This window comes from Oncorhynchus gorbuscha, linkage group LG02 (assembly GCF_021184085.1).
Source record: "Oncorhynchus gorbuscha isolate QuinsamMale2020 ecotype Even-year linkage group LG02, OgorEven_v1.0, whole genome shotgun sequence".
In the NCBI taxonomy this organism is placed as follows: Eukaryota; Metazoa; Chordata; class Actinopteri; order Salmoniformes; family Salmonidae; genus Oncorhynchus; species Oncorhynchus gorbuscha.
Genome location: NC_060174.1, coordinates 61,115,142 through 61,136,101, shown reverse-complemented (window position 1 = coordinate 61,136,101; position 20,960 = coordinate 61,115,142). Strand labels below are relative to the sequence as shown.

General features: G+C 43.6%; 1 protein-coding gene across 8 annotated transcripts in view; it reads right to left on the bottom strand.

Moving 5' to 3' along the window:
• The window catches only part of dacha (dachshund a), a 142,972-nt gene extending 124,845 nt beyond the window's left edge, over nucleotides 1–18,127 (bottom strand). For all 8 annotated transcript variants that reach the window (XM_046315405.1, XM_046315465.1, XM_046315426.1 and 5 more), the window contains exon 1: nucleotides 17,496–18,127. In XM_046315405.1, the coding sequence (XP_046171361.1) occupies nucleotides 17,496–17,977 (482 nt within the window). In that variant the 5' untranslated portion in view covers nucleotides 17,978–18,127. The remainder of the gene's footprint in view (nucleotides 1–17,495) is intronic.
• Between the last annotated feature and the right edge of the window lie 2,833 nt (nucleotides 18,128–20,960).

The window sequence follows — 20,960 nt, the reverse complement described above, 5'->3', positions numbered from 1 at the left end:
ACGCGCACAAGCACACAAGTACACACACACGGCTATAAACACAGTGGTCCATGCTATTATGGTCCATGTAAAAGGCTACCGGGGGCTCGTAAAGGAAATGTGCCTGTGGTTGTGTTTTTGAAAATGGGGGCAGAGGGACGAGTTTTAATGCAGCGCAGGGACTGCTGCTGTCTGTACGGGCCTCTGTGGTTGGCCTGGCTGCCGCCTGCCCCAGAGTATCCACCAATAGCCCGGCATCTCATTGACACCGGGCTCACGTCTCAGCCGCTGTGACCAGTTACACCAGTGGGCCAGGGGTACTGCCTAACCTGGCTAACTCCCTGCCGGACATGTTTACTGTAAATGGTTTATGGAGGCTGTCTCAGTCCTGTTAGAAATAAAGTAATGACGAATAGTAGAAAATTAACAGTTATCCTCAGCCCTGTGACGACCATTACAGAAATTGCATTACTCTCTCTCTCTCTCTCTCTCTCTCTCTCTCTCTCTCTCTCTCTCTCTCTCTCTCTCTCTCTCTCTCTCTCTCTCTCTCTCTCTCTCTCTCTCTCTCTCTCTCTCTCTCTCTCTCTCTCTCTCTCTCTCTCTCTCTCTCTCTCTCTCTCTCTCTCTCTCTCTCTATATATATATATATATATATATATATTTATTTATTATCAGTCTGCTGGAGGGTTTGTAATAATGCAACAACTTTAACGTTGAATCTAGTCGCTTTCTTCAGAAATCCCTTGTGGTTGAAAAACACCGAACATAGAAGATAGCAATGAACCATTGTCTGGTGAAATGACGGAAAGCAGATAATTAAAAAAAACAGAACTGCATTTGTACTGTGCACAGTTCTGAGGTAGAAGTTACGCTAGAGTACAGGCATGACTGGTACATTGCTTATTGAGTCCCCCCACCACAGCACCTCTGACAAGGGCATTTGTCAAAAACACAGCCAGTTGGACTCTCCATGTTATCCACTTCCAATGATTATGCTTCTTTGATTTCAATCACAGAAGTCCCGGCTAAACCGTTGAGCGCGTTATCTTCCGAATACAACTGGCAATGTAACACCATCCATAAAGCCCAGCCAGAGTGACAGTGGTTGGCTGATTGATTAAATGATTGAATGACAAATGGACTGACTTCTCATATCAACAATGCTGATAACAAAGCTCCGACACCTGTTAGATGGATGAGGAGGCAGAGGAGGTTAACACAGCCCAATTACCTGGTTCCCCTCCCTACTGTGTCTTCATCAGTCCCTGCCATGCCCATCACCACGTTGGGCTGGGACTAAGGCCGCCTGGGTCATACACACACCTCCATTAGCTCTGGGGACATTCACAGCGTCCCTAAAGCACAGCCTATGACAGTATCAGCCCTGCTGCCTTTCAACAGCCCTGTCTGTGTGTCTTTCGGAGGGCAAATAATTAAAGCACATTATTTACCTTCCTCGGAGAGAGGAGCTAGCTAGCTCACTCCTCCTCTCGCCCTCCTCCCCCTCCCTCCCTCTCCCTCTCTCTCTCTCTCTCTCTCTCTCTCTCTCTCTCTCTCTCTCTCTCTCTCTCTCTCTCTCTCTCAGCATCTCTCCCCTTCTCCTCATTCTGTTTCCAGAGCTGTGACATATTGATGTCACCAATAATAAATCATTCCAATTTGTTCCTTCTCTGCCAACAAGAGCTTTAATCTTCATTTACGACTTACAAAAGTCTGTTTGGCGGAAGTGTCTGATAAAATACTCAATTACCATTTTTTTTTCTCCCCGACTGCACAATCCAATTGTTGTCCTGATATATAAAAATAAAAAAACACAGTCTTCCATCTCCACAAGATAAAGTATGAATAATTTCCCGGGAACAAATGTCAGAGGTGCGTGGAGAGGAGGGAATCTGGGCCTCGTGTGTGCGGTCATTAGGCTATAAAGATCCTGCCTGCTAGGCAGAGCTTGGCCGTGCTGTGAGACTGGCTTTCGTTTAAACGCCAGTGTCCAAATGGGCTCCTAATTGATCGGACTTGAGTGGAGGATCAGAGAATAAACATCAAGAGGCCTCTCTGCGGCCCGGTTCAAAGGTCACACATAGGGGGGGGGGGGGGGGATAGAGTGCACTGAATTGAAGGCTCCCAAATCTCCTCCCGCGCCCTCCAAACAGATCAAAACCACCCTAGAGTTAGGAGCGGCGACATTACTTCAGGTTACTAATCATACAAAAATGATGAGAAAGCTTGTAGCCTCTTGTCATCAAAACCAATGCTTGACAACATCATGCTAATGCCAACAAAAAAAATGAATATTGTGTTCCATCTGTAATACTTGAATTCCTTCAGGCCGCCGAATTGAACAAGTCGAGGATTCAAAGCGCATCTCAATCATGGCTAAATTACAGTGCTCTGCAGAGCTATGAGAGATTGGTTATGAATACACAACCGCTGCCACCAATCATTATTACTGGGGTCCTCATTATCATCAATTTAACGATTGTGATGATTACTTCATTATTAACGTCTCTCGGCTTGAGACTTGAAGATCGTCAACGAGTGAGCGTGGTTGATAGTGGGAGCGAGGGAGAGAGAGAGACCCGGGGAGAGTGGAGGGATCACAGCGTGCCGGAGGAATGGCGTTCCATAAGCGAGTGTCAGGACTGGTGCTGAACGCTGAAAAATTAAACCAATTAGGAGTGCCGTTTGGAGCCATTCGACTCACATTCCTCTCCAAGTCACTGAACAGCAGAGGGAGAGAAAGACAGAGGGAGAGAGATAGAGAGTGCTTGAGCAAACCACTCTATTCTGTCATGCTTGGTGAAGAGCAGAGGAGAAGAAAAACACCGCTGTCTTGAAGGGATTAAAAGCAATCTATATCCACATAAATCATTGATTAAATGAATCATGAAATTAATATGTAAATTGTGTGTTTAACCTCTATTTATATACCACTGTCTGTCATCGTAGCGTAAATCTAAAACTAATTGCAATTTCTCAGCATACCGAGAAAGTGCGCGACAGACATGCGGGAGGAAGGAGGAGGGGGCTGAGGAAGAGGAAAAACAGAGTGGTAAAAGTCTGACATATTTATTAACTAAATGTTCAACTACATCAACTCACTCATTAACAGCCATTGAAGGAGAGCGGTGGGGGAAATGATGGCTATGGTGCCGTCTCAGCAGTTCTCAATGAAGACAAGACTCCTGTCTCTAAAGTGGACAGGGAGCACCTGCTTGAACAACACACACACACTTTCCCACATACTCACACACACATTTGAAATACTTTATTTGAATCCATAAAATACATTACATTAAGAAGGATTCAAACATTTCAAAGGTCTTGGATACAAGGACACTTAAGGAAGCAAAAAGCATCTCCTCTACATAGCTAGGCTGCCCATAACAGCAGAAACAGAGCAGTACTCCTCCGCCAGTTGCTTTGCTCTAGTCTCAGGCAGGCCCGGCACACACACAAATGTGTACACATACACACACACACACACACACACACAGTCAATCCTGCTTCCTTAACTAGGTACAAATGCTTGAGATAGTGAGATCTCTGGGCCCCCGGTTGTCCCGTCCCTGACACGGGCTGCCTCTGATTGGGGAAGAGGTTGATTGACGGGTTCTTTGGCCCCTCTTGCCCCAGAATGACATAAAGCACAGGCGGGGCCGGAGCGGGACAGGACAGCCCTCCATGGATGGGTCTGATTTACGGTCCGGTGCAAAGCCAGAGCAACCGGAGTGATCTTTCAATAAAACATCAAAAACCTGACCCTGCCATTACCCACAAGGCCCTGCTGCGGCAGGGAGAGTGTCACAGGACATCTGTCATGAGCCTCGGCTGTCGTCATGGAAAAGAAGCATCTTCTTCACGTACTATTTTATTTCACTATCTTCTCTTACAGAACTGGGCTGGTAAAGTCAATGTAAGGGAACATGAACCTGCAACTCCCTGGTCTTTACTGTTATGCTCTGAAATAATGATTTACACCACAGAATACCATCAATTTGTATTATTCTTTAGGAATTATATTATACATTTGTTTGAACGCAGGATTCAAAAAACAATCATTGAGGTGGATATCCAACATAATTAGACAGCTGGATTACTTGAGAATTCCTCTCATGATACATGAACACAATCACAAGAAAGACTGTGGAACATATATATATTTTTTTGCCTTTACCTCCCTTATCTCACCTCATTTGCTCACATTGTATATAGACATATTTTTCTACTGTATTATTGACTGTATGTTTGTTTTACTCCATGTGTAACTCCGTGCTTTGCTTTATCTTGGCCAGGTCGCAATTGTAAATGAGAACTTGTTCTCAACTTGCCTACCTGGTTAAATAAAGGTGAAATGAAAATAAATAAATATATATTCATACTTCCACAAACACACAGGGGTAAAACAGAGGACAGCGAGGCACGAAACAACATTGGACGTTGCGACACAGTGCACAGAGAGACACAGGAATACACTCGACACCGTAACCCTTGACCTCACACACACACATAGACAAACAGACACACACACCTCCTATTTGATATGTTATCCAAGGCAGACACGACGCTGAAGGAGATTATTGTAATTGTGCCTTCAAAGGAAAGCAATAAAGCGTTCTGCATTCTCTCCCCCCTGTTTCACTAATTCACTTCATTTCATTTTAACTACCTGGAACAATTTGGTGAGACATTACCCTGTAATGAAACCTCACTGGGCCTGATTGTTTTCATAAAAGGGTGCCCTCCTCCCCAACCTTAACCACCCCAGCCAACACACACACAGACACAGACACAGACACAGACAGACGCAGCACGCACGCACGCACACACACACACACACACACACACACACACACACACACACACACACACACACACACACACACACACACACACACACACACACACACACACACACACACACACACACACACACACACACACACACACACAGACCTCTCCAAAGAAAGGCTTTCAGTGAGATAAAAGCGTGTAGCTGATCAGGTTACATTGTGGGGATATCTTCACTGAGAGGCCTAGTTCTATTCAGGCTGCCGCCCACCTCCGAGGGGGAGGGGGACTGCTGTTTAGACTGCAGAACAGGGGCAGGTGTGGAACTGTGTGATGACGTGAAGCTACCTCACAATACATTAGTGAAATGGCACCCATATTCTCTCAACATTGAGGTGGAAGGTAAGAGTATCCTACTGATACTGCATCTGCAATTGAGTATCGTTTGTGAAAGCGTCGTATTGTGTGTGTGTGTGTGTGTGTGTGTGTGTGTGTGTGTGTGTGTGTGTGTGTGTGTGTGTGTGTGTGTGTGTGTGTGTGTGTGTGTGTGTGTGTGTGTGTGTGTGTGTGTGTGTGTGTGTGTGTGTGTGTGTGTGTGTGTGTGTGTGCTTGTTTGTTTGTTTGTTTGTTTACATGTGTGTGTGAGAGCGTGTTTAGAGTATACACAGACTTCCCAAAGTTACAACCTCCTTGGCTGGTATTATCGGGGAGTGGTGTGGGAGTGCTGTGAAGACTCTATCGGATTGGCTGCAGCCCCATCCCAACACTCATCTTCTCCGGGGCTATTAAAGACAAGGAAGTCACAACAGCAAATAAACATCTAAATAACCTGCTTCATTAGTGGTTCCAATTTAGAGCGTTACTAACATTTCTCCTGCATGGTTTCAATCACGCAGGGGCCCCTGTTTCTCCTCTCATTAAAAAGACCTTCCTTCATTCTGCAGGGAATCACACAGTGGCACAGAAACAAACATGGAGAACACAAGGAGTCCGGGTGAACTTCCATCAAGCGTTCTCATTCCCTGCCCTTGTGGGGTGGTCGGGTAGCAGCGGGGTGGTGGGGGGCTTCCAGTCATGACGCTGTACACGGACAAGATGAGCGCTGGAAGGATTTGATACAGAGATCTTAACCAGATCGCGAAATGTACAGTACAGAAGCAGCATGGAGACATGCAGCAGAGACAGATTACTCCTGACTAAACCAGAAAGACACACGCTTCCTCTCAGCTCCACTCTGATCTGACTGAAGCCATTTAAAAACTGCCTCTGTCAAGAAGAGACAAAAGAGAGAGAGGCAAGGTCACCTACCCAGCGCAGTAGAAAGGGAGGGGGGGGGGTTGTATCTGTCACCCTCACCTCTAAATCAACAGCCTGCACCAATACATTCCTGGTCGGTAATTAAAAGCAGGCTGGGCCCCGGCCCACGTTATCAACTCATCAAGTTCACTGCTCATCTAGAATAACAGATCCACATCTGCAGTCATTACAGCGCAGGAGATAAATCAATCCTCCAGCCTTCTGCTTTAAAGGCTTCTCCTCGCCCAGCCCCGTTGCCTTTTAAAAGAGTGCCGCCGCGATATATTCATTTCCCACAGACACCCGACAGTCTATTTACTGTAGGCAAATGGAAACGCGCACACTACCTTGTAATGGCCCCCCACCAAAGAGGAGGGAGAAAAAGAGCGTGTTGTGAGGTGGTTCTGGGGAAGACGGATGGGTCTCAGTTAAAAGGCGGAGTAACAGCCTTCCTTTAAGCCGCCCATATAGACCCCCCCTAAACACTCCTTTAAATAAAATAGGGATGGATAAAAAAAAAAAAAACTAATTGGACTAGGCCCAGTGTTGCCTTTTGTAGGAGTTATAGAGGAGTCTCTTGTTTGGGTGGGAGGTGGGGAGCGTCAGGGAGTTCAGCAGTAGGTTCACCTTACAGAGCAAAGATAAGATCTCTCCCTACAATCACTCCAGTAGCTGAAAGCCCTTAGTCACATTTCAGTCACTGCACAGACAATAGCGGACACTGACCACAAAGACTACGCCACATAACAAACTGACGTATCTCCCCCTTCAAGGCACTAATGCTGTCATTAGCGGAAAACACAGAGGAGAGTTTTGGTTACATTTCAGGATGTTTAAAGATGTGTGTTTAGGAGAAGGGTATCCGCCTCATAAGTTAAATTCCAAGATGTGGTTGGTGTTGTGGTTGAAGTGCTTTGAAACAGGCTTCCGGATGGATCAAGCCATGTGTTTTCACCGGGCCAGCCGGGCCGGCCCAGGCAGGGCACTCTCAGTGAGTAATTGGACCCAGGCTTCTCTGGGTAGATGGGGGATAAATCCCTCAAGGATCCCGCAAGAACATGAAAACTGGCAATGATGTCATCACATACCCAGAGCTACTCTTGATCTAACCCGAACCAAAAGAGGCACACCGAGCACGTTTTTCACTCCTCCTCCCTGCCTCCATCCCTCTCTACCTCCCTCTTTCATTCTTACATTCTGTCCTTTCGATATTCTAGCCCCTGACACTACTTTCTCCCTACCTGTGTGATTTGGGTGATCAGCGGGATCAGGAAATGTTCACAAATCAGGTTTTCCGGACCACTTTTGTCCACTGTCAATCAGAGCAACAAATCGGGCATTCCATTTCCTCATGCTTCCATATTGGTATGTTTAGTAGATGCATACAGTGCTACGCACACACACACACACACACACACACACACACACACACACACACACACACACACACACACACACACACACACACACACACACACACACACACACACACACACACACACACACACACACACACACACACACACACGAGGTGACTTACTTCCTCTCTGAAGGTCACAGGTCAACATCAAACATAACACATCACACGTGCTCTTAGGGAGCAGGACGACGAAGAGGACGCAACACCTAGCAATAATCAAGATGAAAAAGGACGGGGTCACCGTGGCATTTACGATTCACAATTCAGTCATCGGATCTAAATTCTGCCGCTGATTGAAAACATATCGTGGTCCTCTCCATGGGTTCCCATGGCCAGACTGACAGTGTTTCTGTGGGAGGGGGCACGGGGGCTGCTGCTCTCCAGGTGACCCTGTCAATAGAGACGTGGAGCCCTGCAGTACAGGAGGTAGGACCCTGGGTTATTGCCTCCAGATGTCAGAGGTTCATGAGACAAATGTCAACACAGATCCACAGAGGGAGGGAGGCACAGGGCTTTTGCATTTTGTTTGGATTATCTGTTGTTTATATATATATATATATATATATATATATATATATATATATACACAGTGCCTTGCGAAAGTATTCGCCCCCCTTGAACTTTGCGACCTTTTGCCACATTTCAGGCTTCAAACATAAAGATATAAAACTGTATTTTTTGTGAAGAATCAACAACAAGTGGGACACAATCATGAAGTGGAACGACATTTATTGGATATTTCAAACTTTTTTAACAAATCAAAAACTGAAAAATTGGGCGTGCAAAATTATTCAGCCCCCTTAAGTTAATACTTTGTAGCTCCACCTTTTGCTGCGATTACAGCTGTAAGTCGCTTGGGGTATGTCTCTATCAGTTTTGCACATCGAGAGACTGACATTTTTTCCCATTCCTCCTTGCAAAACAGCTCGAGCTCAGTGAGGTTGGATGGAGAGCATTTTTGAACAGCAGTTTTCAGTTCTTTCCACAGATTCTCGATTGGATTCAGGTCTGGACTTTGACTTGGCCATTCTAACACCTGGATATGTTTATTTTTTAACCATTCCATTGTAGATTTTGCTTTATGTTTTGGATCATTGTCTTGTTGGAAGACAAATCTCCGTCCCAGTCTCAGGTCTTTTGCAGACTCCATCAGGTTTTCTTCCAGAATGGTCCTGTATTTGGCTCCATCCATCTTCCCATCAATTTTAACCATCTTCCCTGTCCCTGCTGAAGAAAAGCAGGCCCAAACCATGATGCTGCCACCACCATGTTTGACAGTGGGGATGGTGTGTTCAGGGTGATGAGCTGTGTTGCTTTTACGCCAAACATAACGTTTTGCATTGTTGCCAAAAAGTTACATTTTGGTTTCATCTGACCAGAGCACCTTCTTCCACATGTTTGGTGTGTCTCCAAGTGGCTTGTGGCAAACTTTAAACGATACTTTTTATGGATATCTTTAAGAAATGGCTTTCTTCTTGCCACTCTTCCATAAAGGCCAGATTTGTGCAATATACGACTGATTGTTGTCCTATGGACAGAGTCTCCCACCTCAGCTGTAGATCTCTGCAGTTCATCCAGAGTGATCATGGGCCTCTTGGCTGCATCTCTGATCAGTCTTCTCCTTGTATGAGCTGAAAGTTTAGAGGGACGGCCAGGTCTTGGTAGATTTGCAGTGGTCTGATACTCCTTCCATTTCATTATTATCGCTTGCACAGTGCTCCTTGGGATGTTTAAAGCTTGGGAAATATTTTTGTATCCAAATCCGGCTTTAAACTTCTTCACAACAGTATCTCGGACCTGCCTGGTGTGTTCCTTGTTCTTCATGATGCTCTCTGCGCTATTAACGGACCTCTGAGACTATCACAGTGCAGGTGCATTTATACGGAGACTTGATTACACACAGGTGGATTGTATTTATCATCATTAGTCATTTAGGTCAACATTGGATCATTCAGAGATCCTCACTGAACTTCTGGAGAGAGTTTTATATCTTTATGTTTGAAGCCTGAAATGTGGCAAAAGGTTGCAAAGTTCAAGGGGGCCGAATACTTTCGCAAGGCACTGTATATATATATATATATATATATATATATATATATATATACATATACAGAGAGAGAGAGAGAGAGAGAGAGAGAGAGAGAGAGAGAGAGAGAGAGAGAGAGAGAGAGAGAAGAGAGAGAGAGAACTCAGAGCGAGAGCTTTGGGGGCTCTGTTGCTGTCCTGAGTCTGCATGGCTACCATTATTATTCTCGCTTCCTCTCATCCAGAGTCAGCTGCTTAGGGGCCACCAGCTGCTAGGCACGGAGGGGAAAAAGAGCACACACCGCTAAACACATCATCAAATATTCATCTGTGTAATTGGGACGCTCGTTCGCATTTCTTCAACTGCATTGAGTTGCAGCAGCAGAGCACTGCACCGCACGCCTCTGTCTGTCTGCGTCCACACCAGCACGTCCAACAGCTCTGTGTCAAAGGAAATCATCTGAGCAGGAACGCAATTAATCAAAACTGCAAAAAAAAAAAAAACGATTAAAGATTAAGGGTCTTAAGTATCAAGCTCGTAAAATGTCTTACAAAACTCCACTAATGAGCCCACGACTCCAAGCACACAATAGAGAGGGAGAAAGAGGGGGATAGGAAAACACCAGCTTTTCCCGGTACAAACTACTGTGCCGATTTTAACGTCACATTCAATTTTCTGCTCCCTGCTTCTCCCGTATCCCCGTCCAAAAACAACCATTTAAAACATCACTCCTAATTAGATGATTAGTGCTTGGAAGGGCAGGAGATGAGTCATTTGCATAATTCAATCATAAAAGTTAGAGATACATATTTCTATGTTCGTTTGTACAATTATCTCGGCTGTCCTGGGGCTGTGATATTAAAGTGATTAAACAATACTCCTGCACGGAGCCTAGTGTCCTCCATTAAAGCACTGCTAGAGGCAAACCCAAAATTAATTTTAGGAGACAATCAATTTTATTCTACATGACTGTAATAAATATAGCCCGGCTGCAGATGTGTCATTAAGCCCAGGAAGGAGATCTGCCCAAAGTCAAAATGACACCAGTGGGCTCAGGTTTTTTTCTGGTCTCATACATTAGGTAGAGAAGGTGGATGTCATTTCTCCCCCAGCCAGAGACTTGACAGGCCTCCTCCATCTGTCACATTACCCCCCCACCCCCCACCCCCACCCCTCCAACATACACCACCCACAACATACTACACCACACACACACACATGAAAACACATGGGCATACAAACACATGCACATATAAACAGATAGGCACAGACATATCTCTCACATGCGTCTCACATCAAGTCCTCACAAATGCCGAAGCTCTCCACCTCTCCACCTCTCCACCTCTCCACCCTCAGCAGGCTCAGGCCAATTCAACTGCACATTCACCTTCTATTCATTGTCTGGAAAAACTACAAAGAACATTTTACAATGTAAAAAAATATATATCATTATGAAACTCGTGTACTATATAGTAGCAGAAAAAAAGATGATTAGTGACAGCTCGTGATTATGACACTTTACTACTTCTGAAGCAACGCTCCAATAACAGTGCACGAGGTCCATGTGTGGAGACCGTAGTAACACTTTTCCATCCTAATTGACCTCATGTGTCTTTGCTTTGCCTCTAATTCATTGGTTACGCATAGGACTAGTTATTAAAGGGCTGTGGCTTGGAACAGGGGCGCGCCAACATTCATGAGATATCGCATGGCCACAGGTTGTTTTAAAAGACCTCGAGAAGCGTTCTCTCAGACACACCACTCGCGCTCTCTCTCTCTCTCTCTCTCTCTCTCTCTCTCTCTCTCTCTCTCTCTCTCTCTCTCTCTCTCTCTCTCTCTCTCTCTCTCTCTCTCTCTCTCTCTCTCTCTCTCTCTCTCTCTCTCTCTCTCTCTCTCTCTCTCTCTCTCTCTCTCTCTCTCTCTCTCTCTCTCTCTCTCTCTCTCTCTCTCTCTCTCTCTCTCTCTCTCTCTCTCTCTCTCTCTCTCTCTCTCTCTCTCTCTCTCTCTCTCTCTCTCTCGGCAAGCTAACCCCAGTCATAAAACTATCTGAGTATTTCAACCACTGCTTTTACAATGGAGTGCCATAAATCTCACATGGGGAAAGGTCGGGATGTTGTAATGTTCACAGAAAAGTATTTTTGAAAGGACATGGGGGGAGGGGGGGTATGACTAAATTATTTTCTCAATTAACCCAATAATAATGATCATATTTCATTAATTATTTTAATTACCTTAAAAAAGAATAACCATTTAAAATGGGTGCCAGAGAGTTTAAGCATGTCTTCACAGACACAACTAATATCTTAAACTGAATAATGGAACTATTACTATAGCTACATTAGTCAAGTAGGGGACTACCAGGAAGCCCTGCAGCCAGACCATTACACAGTGAATACTTTTTCCCCCCCTATTATCTAGACTAATGTGAGTGTCCTGCGTAACTCTGCAGCAACAGTAGGCCCAGTACAGCCCACGTCTCCTGTGTGTGAAAGTGGAGCCACCGCAGCCTGCACCGGGCAGCTGTCTGGCTGTCGGTCAGTCGGAAATAAAACACTCACACACTCAGAGCCCGCAGTCAGGCATCAAAACACCAACATGCGCACGCACACGCACACGCACACACACACACATACACACACAGAGAAACCAAAAACATGACCACACAAAGGCACATGCATGCATGATCAGGTATAGAGACATGAACAGGGGCCCATGCTTAAATGCCATCTAAACAGAAAAACAAAAAGCACTCATTCACTATTTCATGAGGCTGGTCTCTCCAGAGCACAGAGCTTTGACAGCGCTTGGTGGCCACTCTTCACATCAAGCGGGGTTAATTTATTATTTAAAGTAGAAAGGCCAGTGGGAGCAGATATGTAATAAAAATCAAGCTAAAAAAGAAGCCGGTGTATAATTTATGGCTGACATTAAGGAGCGGCAGTGGTTCTAGAGTGACAATCTTACTGCTGATTGAGGAGATTAGAGGAGACGGGGGTGTCTTGGGTGGCGTGCTCGACCGGGGGTACCGCTGCCCAGGGCTAGGCTACAGGCAGGGAGCTGTCCATATGGACCAGTGAGACTGGCCAACACACACTGACAACCGCACCTACACACACACACACACACACACACACACACACACACACACACACACACACACACACACTGACAACCACACCGACAACCACACCTCCACACACACACACACACACACACACACACACACACACACACACACACACACACACACACACACACACACACACACACACACACACACACACACACACACACACACACACACACACACACACACACACACACAAACCTAGGCAGATGACGAAAATGAAACTGGAGCACACACAAGTTATTGTACTTCAACATGCAGTTTTAGGACACAGTGGGGCCCAGGCTACAGAACCACACACACAAAAAAAAATGTATTGATTCATAAGACAGACACCAGCAAAGGAAAAGACAGTGGTTTGGCCAAGGTATGTCAACTCATCCACTATTATTTCAATTAAGAATAGAGCTGACCAAGAAATTCAGACCATCACATTTAACCACACAGATTACCATCATGCAGAAAATCAGATCTGGAAAAAAAATATTAGGAAACCTTAAGTGGTGATAAAATGTGCAGCTGGGGTGTGTAATGTTTAAATTGCATTAGTTTGTCTTGTTATGCGATGTAAGATCTGACCTCCGGGCATCCCGGGGAATTAAAGCAATACTTTCTAGATTAATGACTTTCAAATAAGGAAAGAAGAAGCTCATTCCGTTTGCCATTCTAAAAACTGATAAGCTTATCATTAATTATGATTCAAGTGAACTTTTCATTGAATTCTAACCAAAATGTATGATTAGGGGTGATGGGTTGATGCCTCACTGAGCCTCGAGGAGCCTATTTCATCTCGTTTCGAAGAGTAATGTTTAAAAGACCTCTGCTCTATCCTCAGCAGCTATCTCCTGTCCCTCACAGTCATCTGCATTCGGTTAAAAAAAAATGTAAATGGCTAATCCAATACACCTTAAGAGAGAGAAGAAACGCTCGCCCGTAAACAGAGAGTGGAAAAACAGCGCAGATGTTCATCTCTAATGTAATTTCCATTCAATTTCCTAAGTGCATTCCCCAAGTGCAAACTAGTTTAGCGTTATGTTTAGCTTGCAAATTATTTTTAATAAATAATGAACGCAATGAAAACCCGGAGATCAATTGCAGCTGAGATATCATAAAAGGAGCCCTCTAAGTGCTGCCTTTGCTGATTTGAACATTTTTCCCGTTTTCAAATTGTCCGTGTCAGTGCTAAAGGTTCTGTCGAGAAGTTTTGATGACTATCCTGGTATCTCCCGATGAGTCTATCCCCTATTCCCGTTCACAGGCTTCCTGCGTCCACGGGCCGGGTAATACAAGGATATGCGCACGTTTTCCTTCCCTCCCTTTCCCCTCACTTCGACAAAATAAAAGGAGGCGGGATAGGCCTGTTTGCACACATTAGTTACAACCCATCTGGTGGTGGGACGGTGGATGATGTTTAAATCTGACTATAAAAACAGCGTTCCGATGAGCGCGCAGGCAGGTTAGCTGTAAAGCACCAAGGCCGGGGCGCAAATTCAATTCTCTTGCAGCCTATTGCTGAGGCAATTTCATTACCAGTCAGCGGCTGCAATCTTTGTGAAGTGAGCGGTAGGGCTACTACATAGCCAACACTATAAACTTCCACACTGCTCCGTATTATTGGCCAGTTTACTTGTAAATCCAAAATGTTTAAAAAAAGAATGCAATTGAATAGGCTAATATTTAAATATATCTCTGTCTTCCACTATCTCTCTCTCTCTCTTGTGGGTAGATGTGAGTGCGACAGATTGATTTAGCTCAAAAGTCGAACCTAATAATAGATCCAGAGGATTGTATGGGGAGGGGGTGGCTAAAAGGTTAATTACCGAATCTTGCCCAAACTGACCATCTGGAAATACTAACATCTTCCCGCCTCCCCCTCTCCCACCATCCCTCTGCCTCTCCCCATCTCTCAGTGATCGCTCTGCAAAATATCATCAATATTCCTCACCAAACATAACCCCGACAGAGATGATCTCCAATTGAAAGTGTGTGTGTGTGTGTGTGTGTGTGTGTGTGTGTGTGTGTGTGTGTGTGTGTGTGTGTGTGTGTGTGTGTGTGTGTGTGTGTGTGTGTGTGTGTGTGTGTGTGTGTGTGTGTGTGTGTGTGTGTGTGTGTGTGTGTGTGTGTGTGTGTGTGTGTGTGTGTGTGTGTGTGTGTGTGTGTGTGTGTGTGTGTGTGTGTGTGTGTGTGTGTGTGTGTGTGTGTGTAGCCTAGCTCTGTGTTGAGGACATATTTTACACATTGTTTTATCCTCTCCATACTATAATATGAAACTCATTTCCTGACAACTGGATGTTTCATTGAAAAGTAGGCCTATATCAGGTATGGATAAGACCGACGTTTTAAAATCATACATTTCACTTTTTAAAGTATGTCAAATAAAGTAGACAAGTAGCCTCTTGCAAATACGGATTTTAGTTAACTTGGATGCAGTCAAAGTGAGAGACTGCCTCTGAAAACCTTAAAATGTCTTATAATTCTCTGCACAAAAAAATAGAAGTCAATAGCCTGCCCTATAGGCTTCCTCCTACTGGACAAATGTCGACTTTATCTGTAATCAATAACGCTCCCATCAAAATATGTCAGACTTGGCTTAACTGACAAGTCTCACCCGATTGACACATGACGCGGAAATGCGTCAGAAATTGAAGCATATTTGATTTCACTGTCATGGTCAAGATGCTATATAACGATTTGTTGACATATTGTGAAATAGAAAACAAGACAAAAAAGTACATTTAGACTGAATAATTAATTAAGAGAAAATGAAATCATATGGTTGGAAAATAATACTTGTTATAAGGTCATTTTGCTGATATTTTCCGAGTGAATAACTTCAGTGTGTGTTGTGACAGCGGGACACACAATATGAAAACTGTTCTACAAATGTATTAGTCTTTTGCTTTATTATTAATAGTATATATTATTATTTTTATATCGTTACTTAATTCCAATCATCAGTTGTGCCTTGTCTTACAGCAACGCGCATAGGAGGGTCCAGCTTCTTATCAAGATAACTTTTTGTCATGTTTATTTTCACATGTGAAAATCCTGTCTTTGTATTGAATCGCCAGCCTCCTCTTTTGTCGTGCATAATCAACATGCCCTATTGTCGCTGTAGCCGGGGGAGCTGCGCTGGAGAGAAAAAAAGTTGCAATTATGTTCAACTAGACAATGAAGCAACAAAAAAAAACCTGAGGTTCGGGAATGCTAAAGGTCTTAGGGAGAGAGAGGGCACTGGTCCCTTTTTTTGTTATTTTCCTCCAATGACATTGTATGCGAACACTAATGCATCTGTCATGATAACAAGCTAAGAATAACATCTAGACATCAAACCAAGCAGAGAATCTATCCGAGGTGATTCATTCAGATCTGTCCCATTGATTTATTAAACACACAAGCAACATCTGCAGCCGCAGCCAGTACCGTGCGCGGGTTGAAGATCAATTGGAGGGGAAAGGGAGAGGAGAGATGCCTCAACAAAAAAAAACATTTGTTTTTTTGTTGCATGGTTTGTCCCGCTTTAACTGACACAGAAATATGTATTTATTATTCAGTGACAGAAATATAAAAACCGTGCGTCACCATGCTGTAAGTCAATATCCATGCATGAATGATTATAAAGCGACCAAATGACAAGTGTAGCCAGCCTCGTTAGGTGAAATCCACATATTAAACTTCTCTCATCATCCTTACTTGTATTTCTATTTTCTCACAGACAGTGGGCCTAATGGAGAGACACAAATGTCCGTTTAATTTACAGTCATTTAGCAACGGAGAAGCGGACACAAATGTTTGGCTGCTTATGGCAATGATATGTAAAGTACTCATATACTCCCAGTCGGTTAGATTTTAGGATTTTAACTAAAGGAGCTGGATTTCAGATACGACAAAAAAAACTTTCCTCTACTGCTCTTGAAAGACGCTGGAATTGTACCCGCCCGTCCTTCCGGTTATCAAGAATGGTGAGACTTTTCTTTGACAAACTATAAGAGTACAACTCTTCTCACTGAAAGTCCCAAATAAATATTCTAAACGGACGATCATGCAGTAGGCTTCATGTTGCCATGAAGCTTGATAGGGAAAGTATGTTGCAGCACACTGAAGGCGACAAAAGTAGGCTACACCAGTTTGACAACAGAATATTATTTATGGGACAGTGAAAGGGACATATTCCTAATGTAGGCTAAACACTTCGCCAATTATTCTTATTCTGAACAATCATGTTGAGTTCTACAGAATTAGATGAGGTGCTACGGAATTAAAAGTTATTTTCCTCTTTGCAAAATAATGTGGAAAATACATGATCTAGTGCTTTTGCATAAATGATTCATCAATGAGCTGCTGATAGGCTGATAGGTGTGTGTGTGGGAGGTAGAAGTTATGAACAACTAAACTACTTTGCTCATACATTTCTGTCTATAAAACGGATAAGGAACCATTGTAGCCTATACTTATATAGATAGATAGGTCAGTGTGTGTGTGTGTGTGTGTGTGTGTGTGTGTGTGTGTGTGTGTGTGTGTGTGTGTGTGTGTGTGTGTGTGTGTGTGTGTGTGTGTGTGTGTGTGTGTGTGTGTGTGTGTGTGTGTGTGTGTGTGTGTGTGTGTGTGTGTGTGTGTGTGTGTGTCTTTGAGAGAGAGAGAGTGAAGTGGTCCAGAAGTTGTCAATGACAGAACTAACTTTGCAAAATACTTTGATGCTTAGTAATAATATAGCATCCTAACTATCATTTTTCTAATGAAGGTATTATTTATTTATTTCAGCGCAGGTAACATTCAAATGTTTATGCTCTGCTTTCGGGGTATCGGAGTGAAACGGGTAATTGAGAAATGAAGTGACCGAAACACACGCAACTAACCTGGCATTGGTGCAGTCGTTGTAGAGCGCCTCGAAGTCCTTGCGGGTGATGAGTTTGCAGCGATTCACCCCGGGCTGAATAGCACCAAGCCCCCGCAGAATCCGAACCTGCTCAACCGTGCACACGACGGGGCATATATCCAGCCGCTTCAGCTTGGTGTAGACGGTGTGCAGACCCCCGACCAGATGTTTCAAGAAGAGGTCGAAGACCTGCGGCAGGCAGATGAGTTCTTGACCGTCCACGTTGAACGAGGCTACCTTGACCCCGTGCACCTCAACCATTTTGCACTCGTTATTACCGCTTGTGCCGTTTCCATTTCCTCCTCCACCGCCTCCTCCGCTGCTGATGAAGGAGTTGATCAAGCTGCTTGTCAGTCTCGGGGACTCGGCTGGGCTTGTATACAGCGGATCGGAGCGGAATAAACTGCCAGACCCCGGATTAGATGTTGGGGAAAGCACCGGCGGAGTTGCTGACACGGCCATAGTTTCTTAAGTTTCTTATTTTCCTCACTCTCTGTCTCACCCTTTACGTTTTGTTTCTACTTCTCGCTCAATCTTTTCTCTCGCTGTTTCACATGCACTCTCGCTCCCGTCGGATAGTCTGCAATGGGCAACTAACTACCTATCTCACAAGTGCGGTGGCTAGAATGAGAACCATCTGATTCACTGTTTCAATTAGCCAGCCCACTGAGAACTCGAGTGGCAGCTCCAACCACCAACGAGGAGCACACCAGCTTACGCGCGAGCATCCTATTGGTCCTTTGAGCATGATTGGCAGGTCTCCTAGTTGGAGGGTCTGGTTTCTGTTGACAGCCACCCCGTTACTCGAGAATAACTTCTTACTGACTTTTGGGGTTCATTCTATACAATTAAGACCTGAATTCAAGTGTTTTACTCTTATTGGTACACACCCTAAAATATGTGAAGTTTGATAGGCAAACGTTATAGTCACGAATGACATTGTTATTATACTATAATATTGTCCTACATGTAGATCTATTGTAAATAATACAATATGATCATTAGGATTAATATTAGGATTAACCTTATAGTCATAGTAATTACGATTATTGTCATACAAGTAAATGCTATTGTTATTGTAGGCTAGCCCTTCTACAGTAATACCCACGTCAAGGCCAACACCACGAGGCCTGAACCTTAATGGAATGTGGGACGTAGCATGTTCGGGATTGCCTACCGGTTGAACACAAGAGACATATATTTACACGTGGCTCTGGCTGAAGACCTATTCTGGTTACTCCCAGTTACTGCAGAGTTAGTTAGTAGTTCCATTGGCGTTATTATCATTGACATTGATGGGCACACAATTCCCATGGACGCTTGCCTCCTCGATCAAGGATAAGAGGACACACGTGTGTATGTGCGTCTGCTGATCTGTTCAACAAAACGCATCAGGGGGAGAGAAAAGAACAAACAATGTGTGGATAATACTTGATTTGCAAAAAAAAGTTTAAAAAGCTAAAAAAAACCTGTGGTACAAATCTCCAGATACATAAACTCCCATGCAGAGAAATGAACAAGTTGATACATTTACATGTTTATGTTCATGTTTTTAATCAATGTGATACAATCGAGGACATCTTTGGTCATGTATTTGCTTTCAAACAACTTGCCCACGTATCAATAAACTGTTATTGACCAGCCCTTTCACCTGGGCGGTGTTAACTTTATCACCAGTAGTGCATTATCACAGTCCCCAAATCCAGAACAAATTCAAGAACGCGTACAGTATTATATATAGAGCCCTTATTGCATGGAACTCCCTTCCATCTCATATTGCTCAAATAAACATCAAACCTGGTTTCGAAAAACAGATAAAGCAACAACTCGTGGCACAACGCCTCTCCCCTATTTGACCTAGATCGTCTGTGTCTATGCATTGATATGTAGGCTACGTGTGCCTTTAATTTTGTTTAATGTAGTTCTGTCTTTGAGCTGTTCTTTTATAATGATGTTCTGTATTATGTCATTCTGTATTATGTTTCATGTTTTGTGTGGACTCCAGGAAGAGTAGCTGCTGCTTTTGCAACAGCTAATGGGGATCCTAATAAAAATACCAAAATAGTAAATACCAAAAATACCAAAAAATATGCTGTCACTTTAAACCATGCATGTGCCTTTGCCTATTGAGTCCCAGCTTGGTTTCGGTGGATACATTCGGATACAGTAACACAGGCGCCTTTCCAGAGGCCAAATGCCCTCACTGCAGTCCTGCCAGGGCCAAATTAACTACACAGATTATCCACGGGGTTACATTGTATAAGGTAAAAACATATTCGTTTACAGTGAGTGGTATGACCCTGGTCAAAACTATAGTTCAGATTGTTGTTAAAAACAAACAAAACAGTAATTAAATAGAGCCAGACTGACCAACCAGTACATTATCTTTTTTTAATATATATTTTTTAACCCAGAACAGACTCGATGTGGTATAAAACATATTTTCTTGCTAAAAGAATAGGGGTCGTTTAAATCTCTTCTACCAAAAGCCAAAAGAGTCAAAGTTAAAATATCAAGTTTGCGGACAGTCAGAGACAACACTTAGCTACCTACTAGGTGTCTGACTCTAAGAGCAGTTGTCTGATGCCACACATTGTATTTCACTACACCTCACCTCAATAGTCATCACCAGGGACCATACAGACCTGTTGCTTTCATGTTAGGCTACTGAATACATTTTTTTTTAGTTTGACCTCACTAATACGGAACACGTTACAAATAACTAAGGCACTGGCACAACTGGACCTATTCTCAGGCAGATGGCAGTATTTCAAATGAAAATCTTCATGTTGGTTAAAAAAAAAGAGTCTGAGAAATGAATACAGGAATAATACTTAACCTTTGGGCTCTTCCATTCTAGAAGGGAAGATTAATATTGTAATGAGTGCTTAAATGCCATGCAAATTTTTTTTGCAAGTACCTGGTTAAATTAAAAAGCTAGGTAGCAATCTGGAAATTAGAAACATATTTTACCTGGGTTTCAATTGCACCTTGCTCCTTCATCTTCTATTTAATCTTAATGATTGCCTGATTAGCATAGCCAGCCAGCTAGCAAAGCTACCAGCTCCAGCCTCAAACCACTCCCCAAGCAGCAGCTTAATGTCTTCCCCTCTATGCAAAGTGACAACTCATTCCTCATAGAGTAAATGTATATAATGATGCCCTCCCACCCTCTCAGCACACAGTGATGGACTGCTGCATTGGAACATTGTACAGAGTAATCTCCTCTTTTAAGGGCAGGCTCTCAAACTGGTTAAAGAGCACTTATTTCCCAGTTTTTCAGATTTTGAGTTGTTCTAACACTTAACAGCCTGGTGATATCAATTGTGAGGAAATCTCTTCTCGTATCAATTGTCGTTCTGCCAACACATTTAATCCTAAACATTTGACCATTTTTGGAATTTGTATATAATTTAGCATTTCTTGCGACGACAAAAAAGAGGGT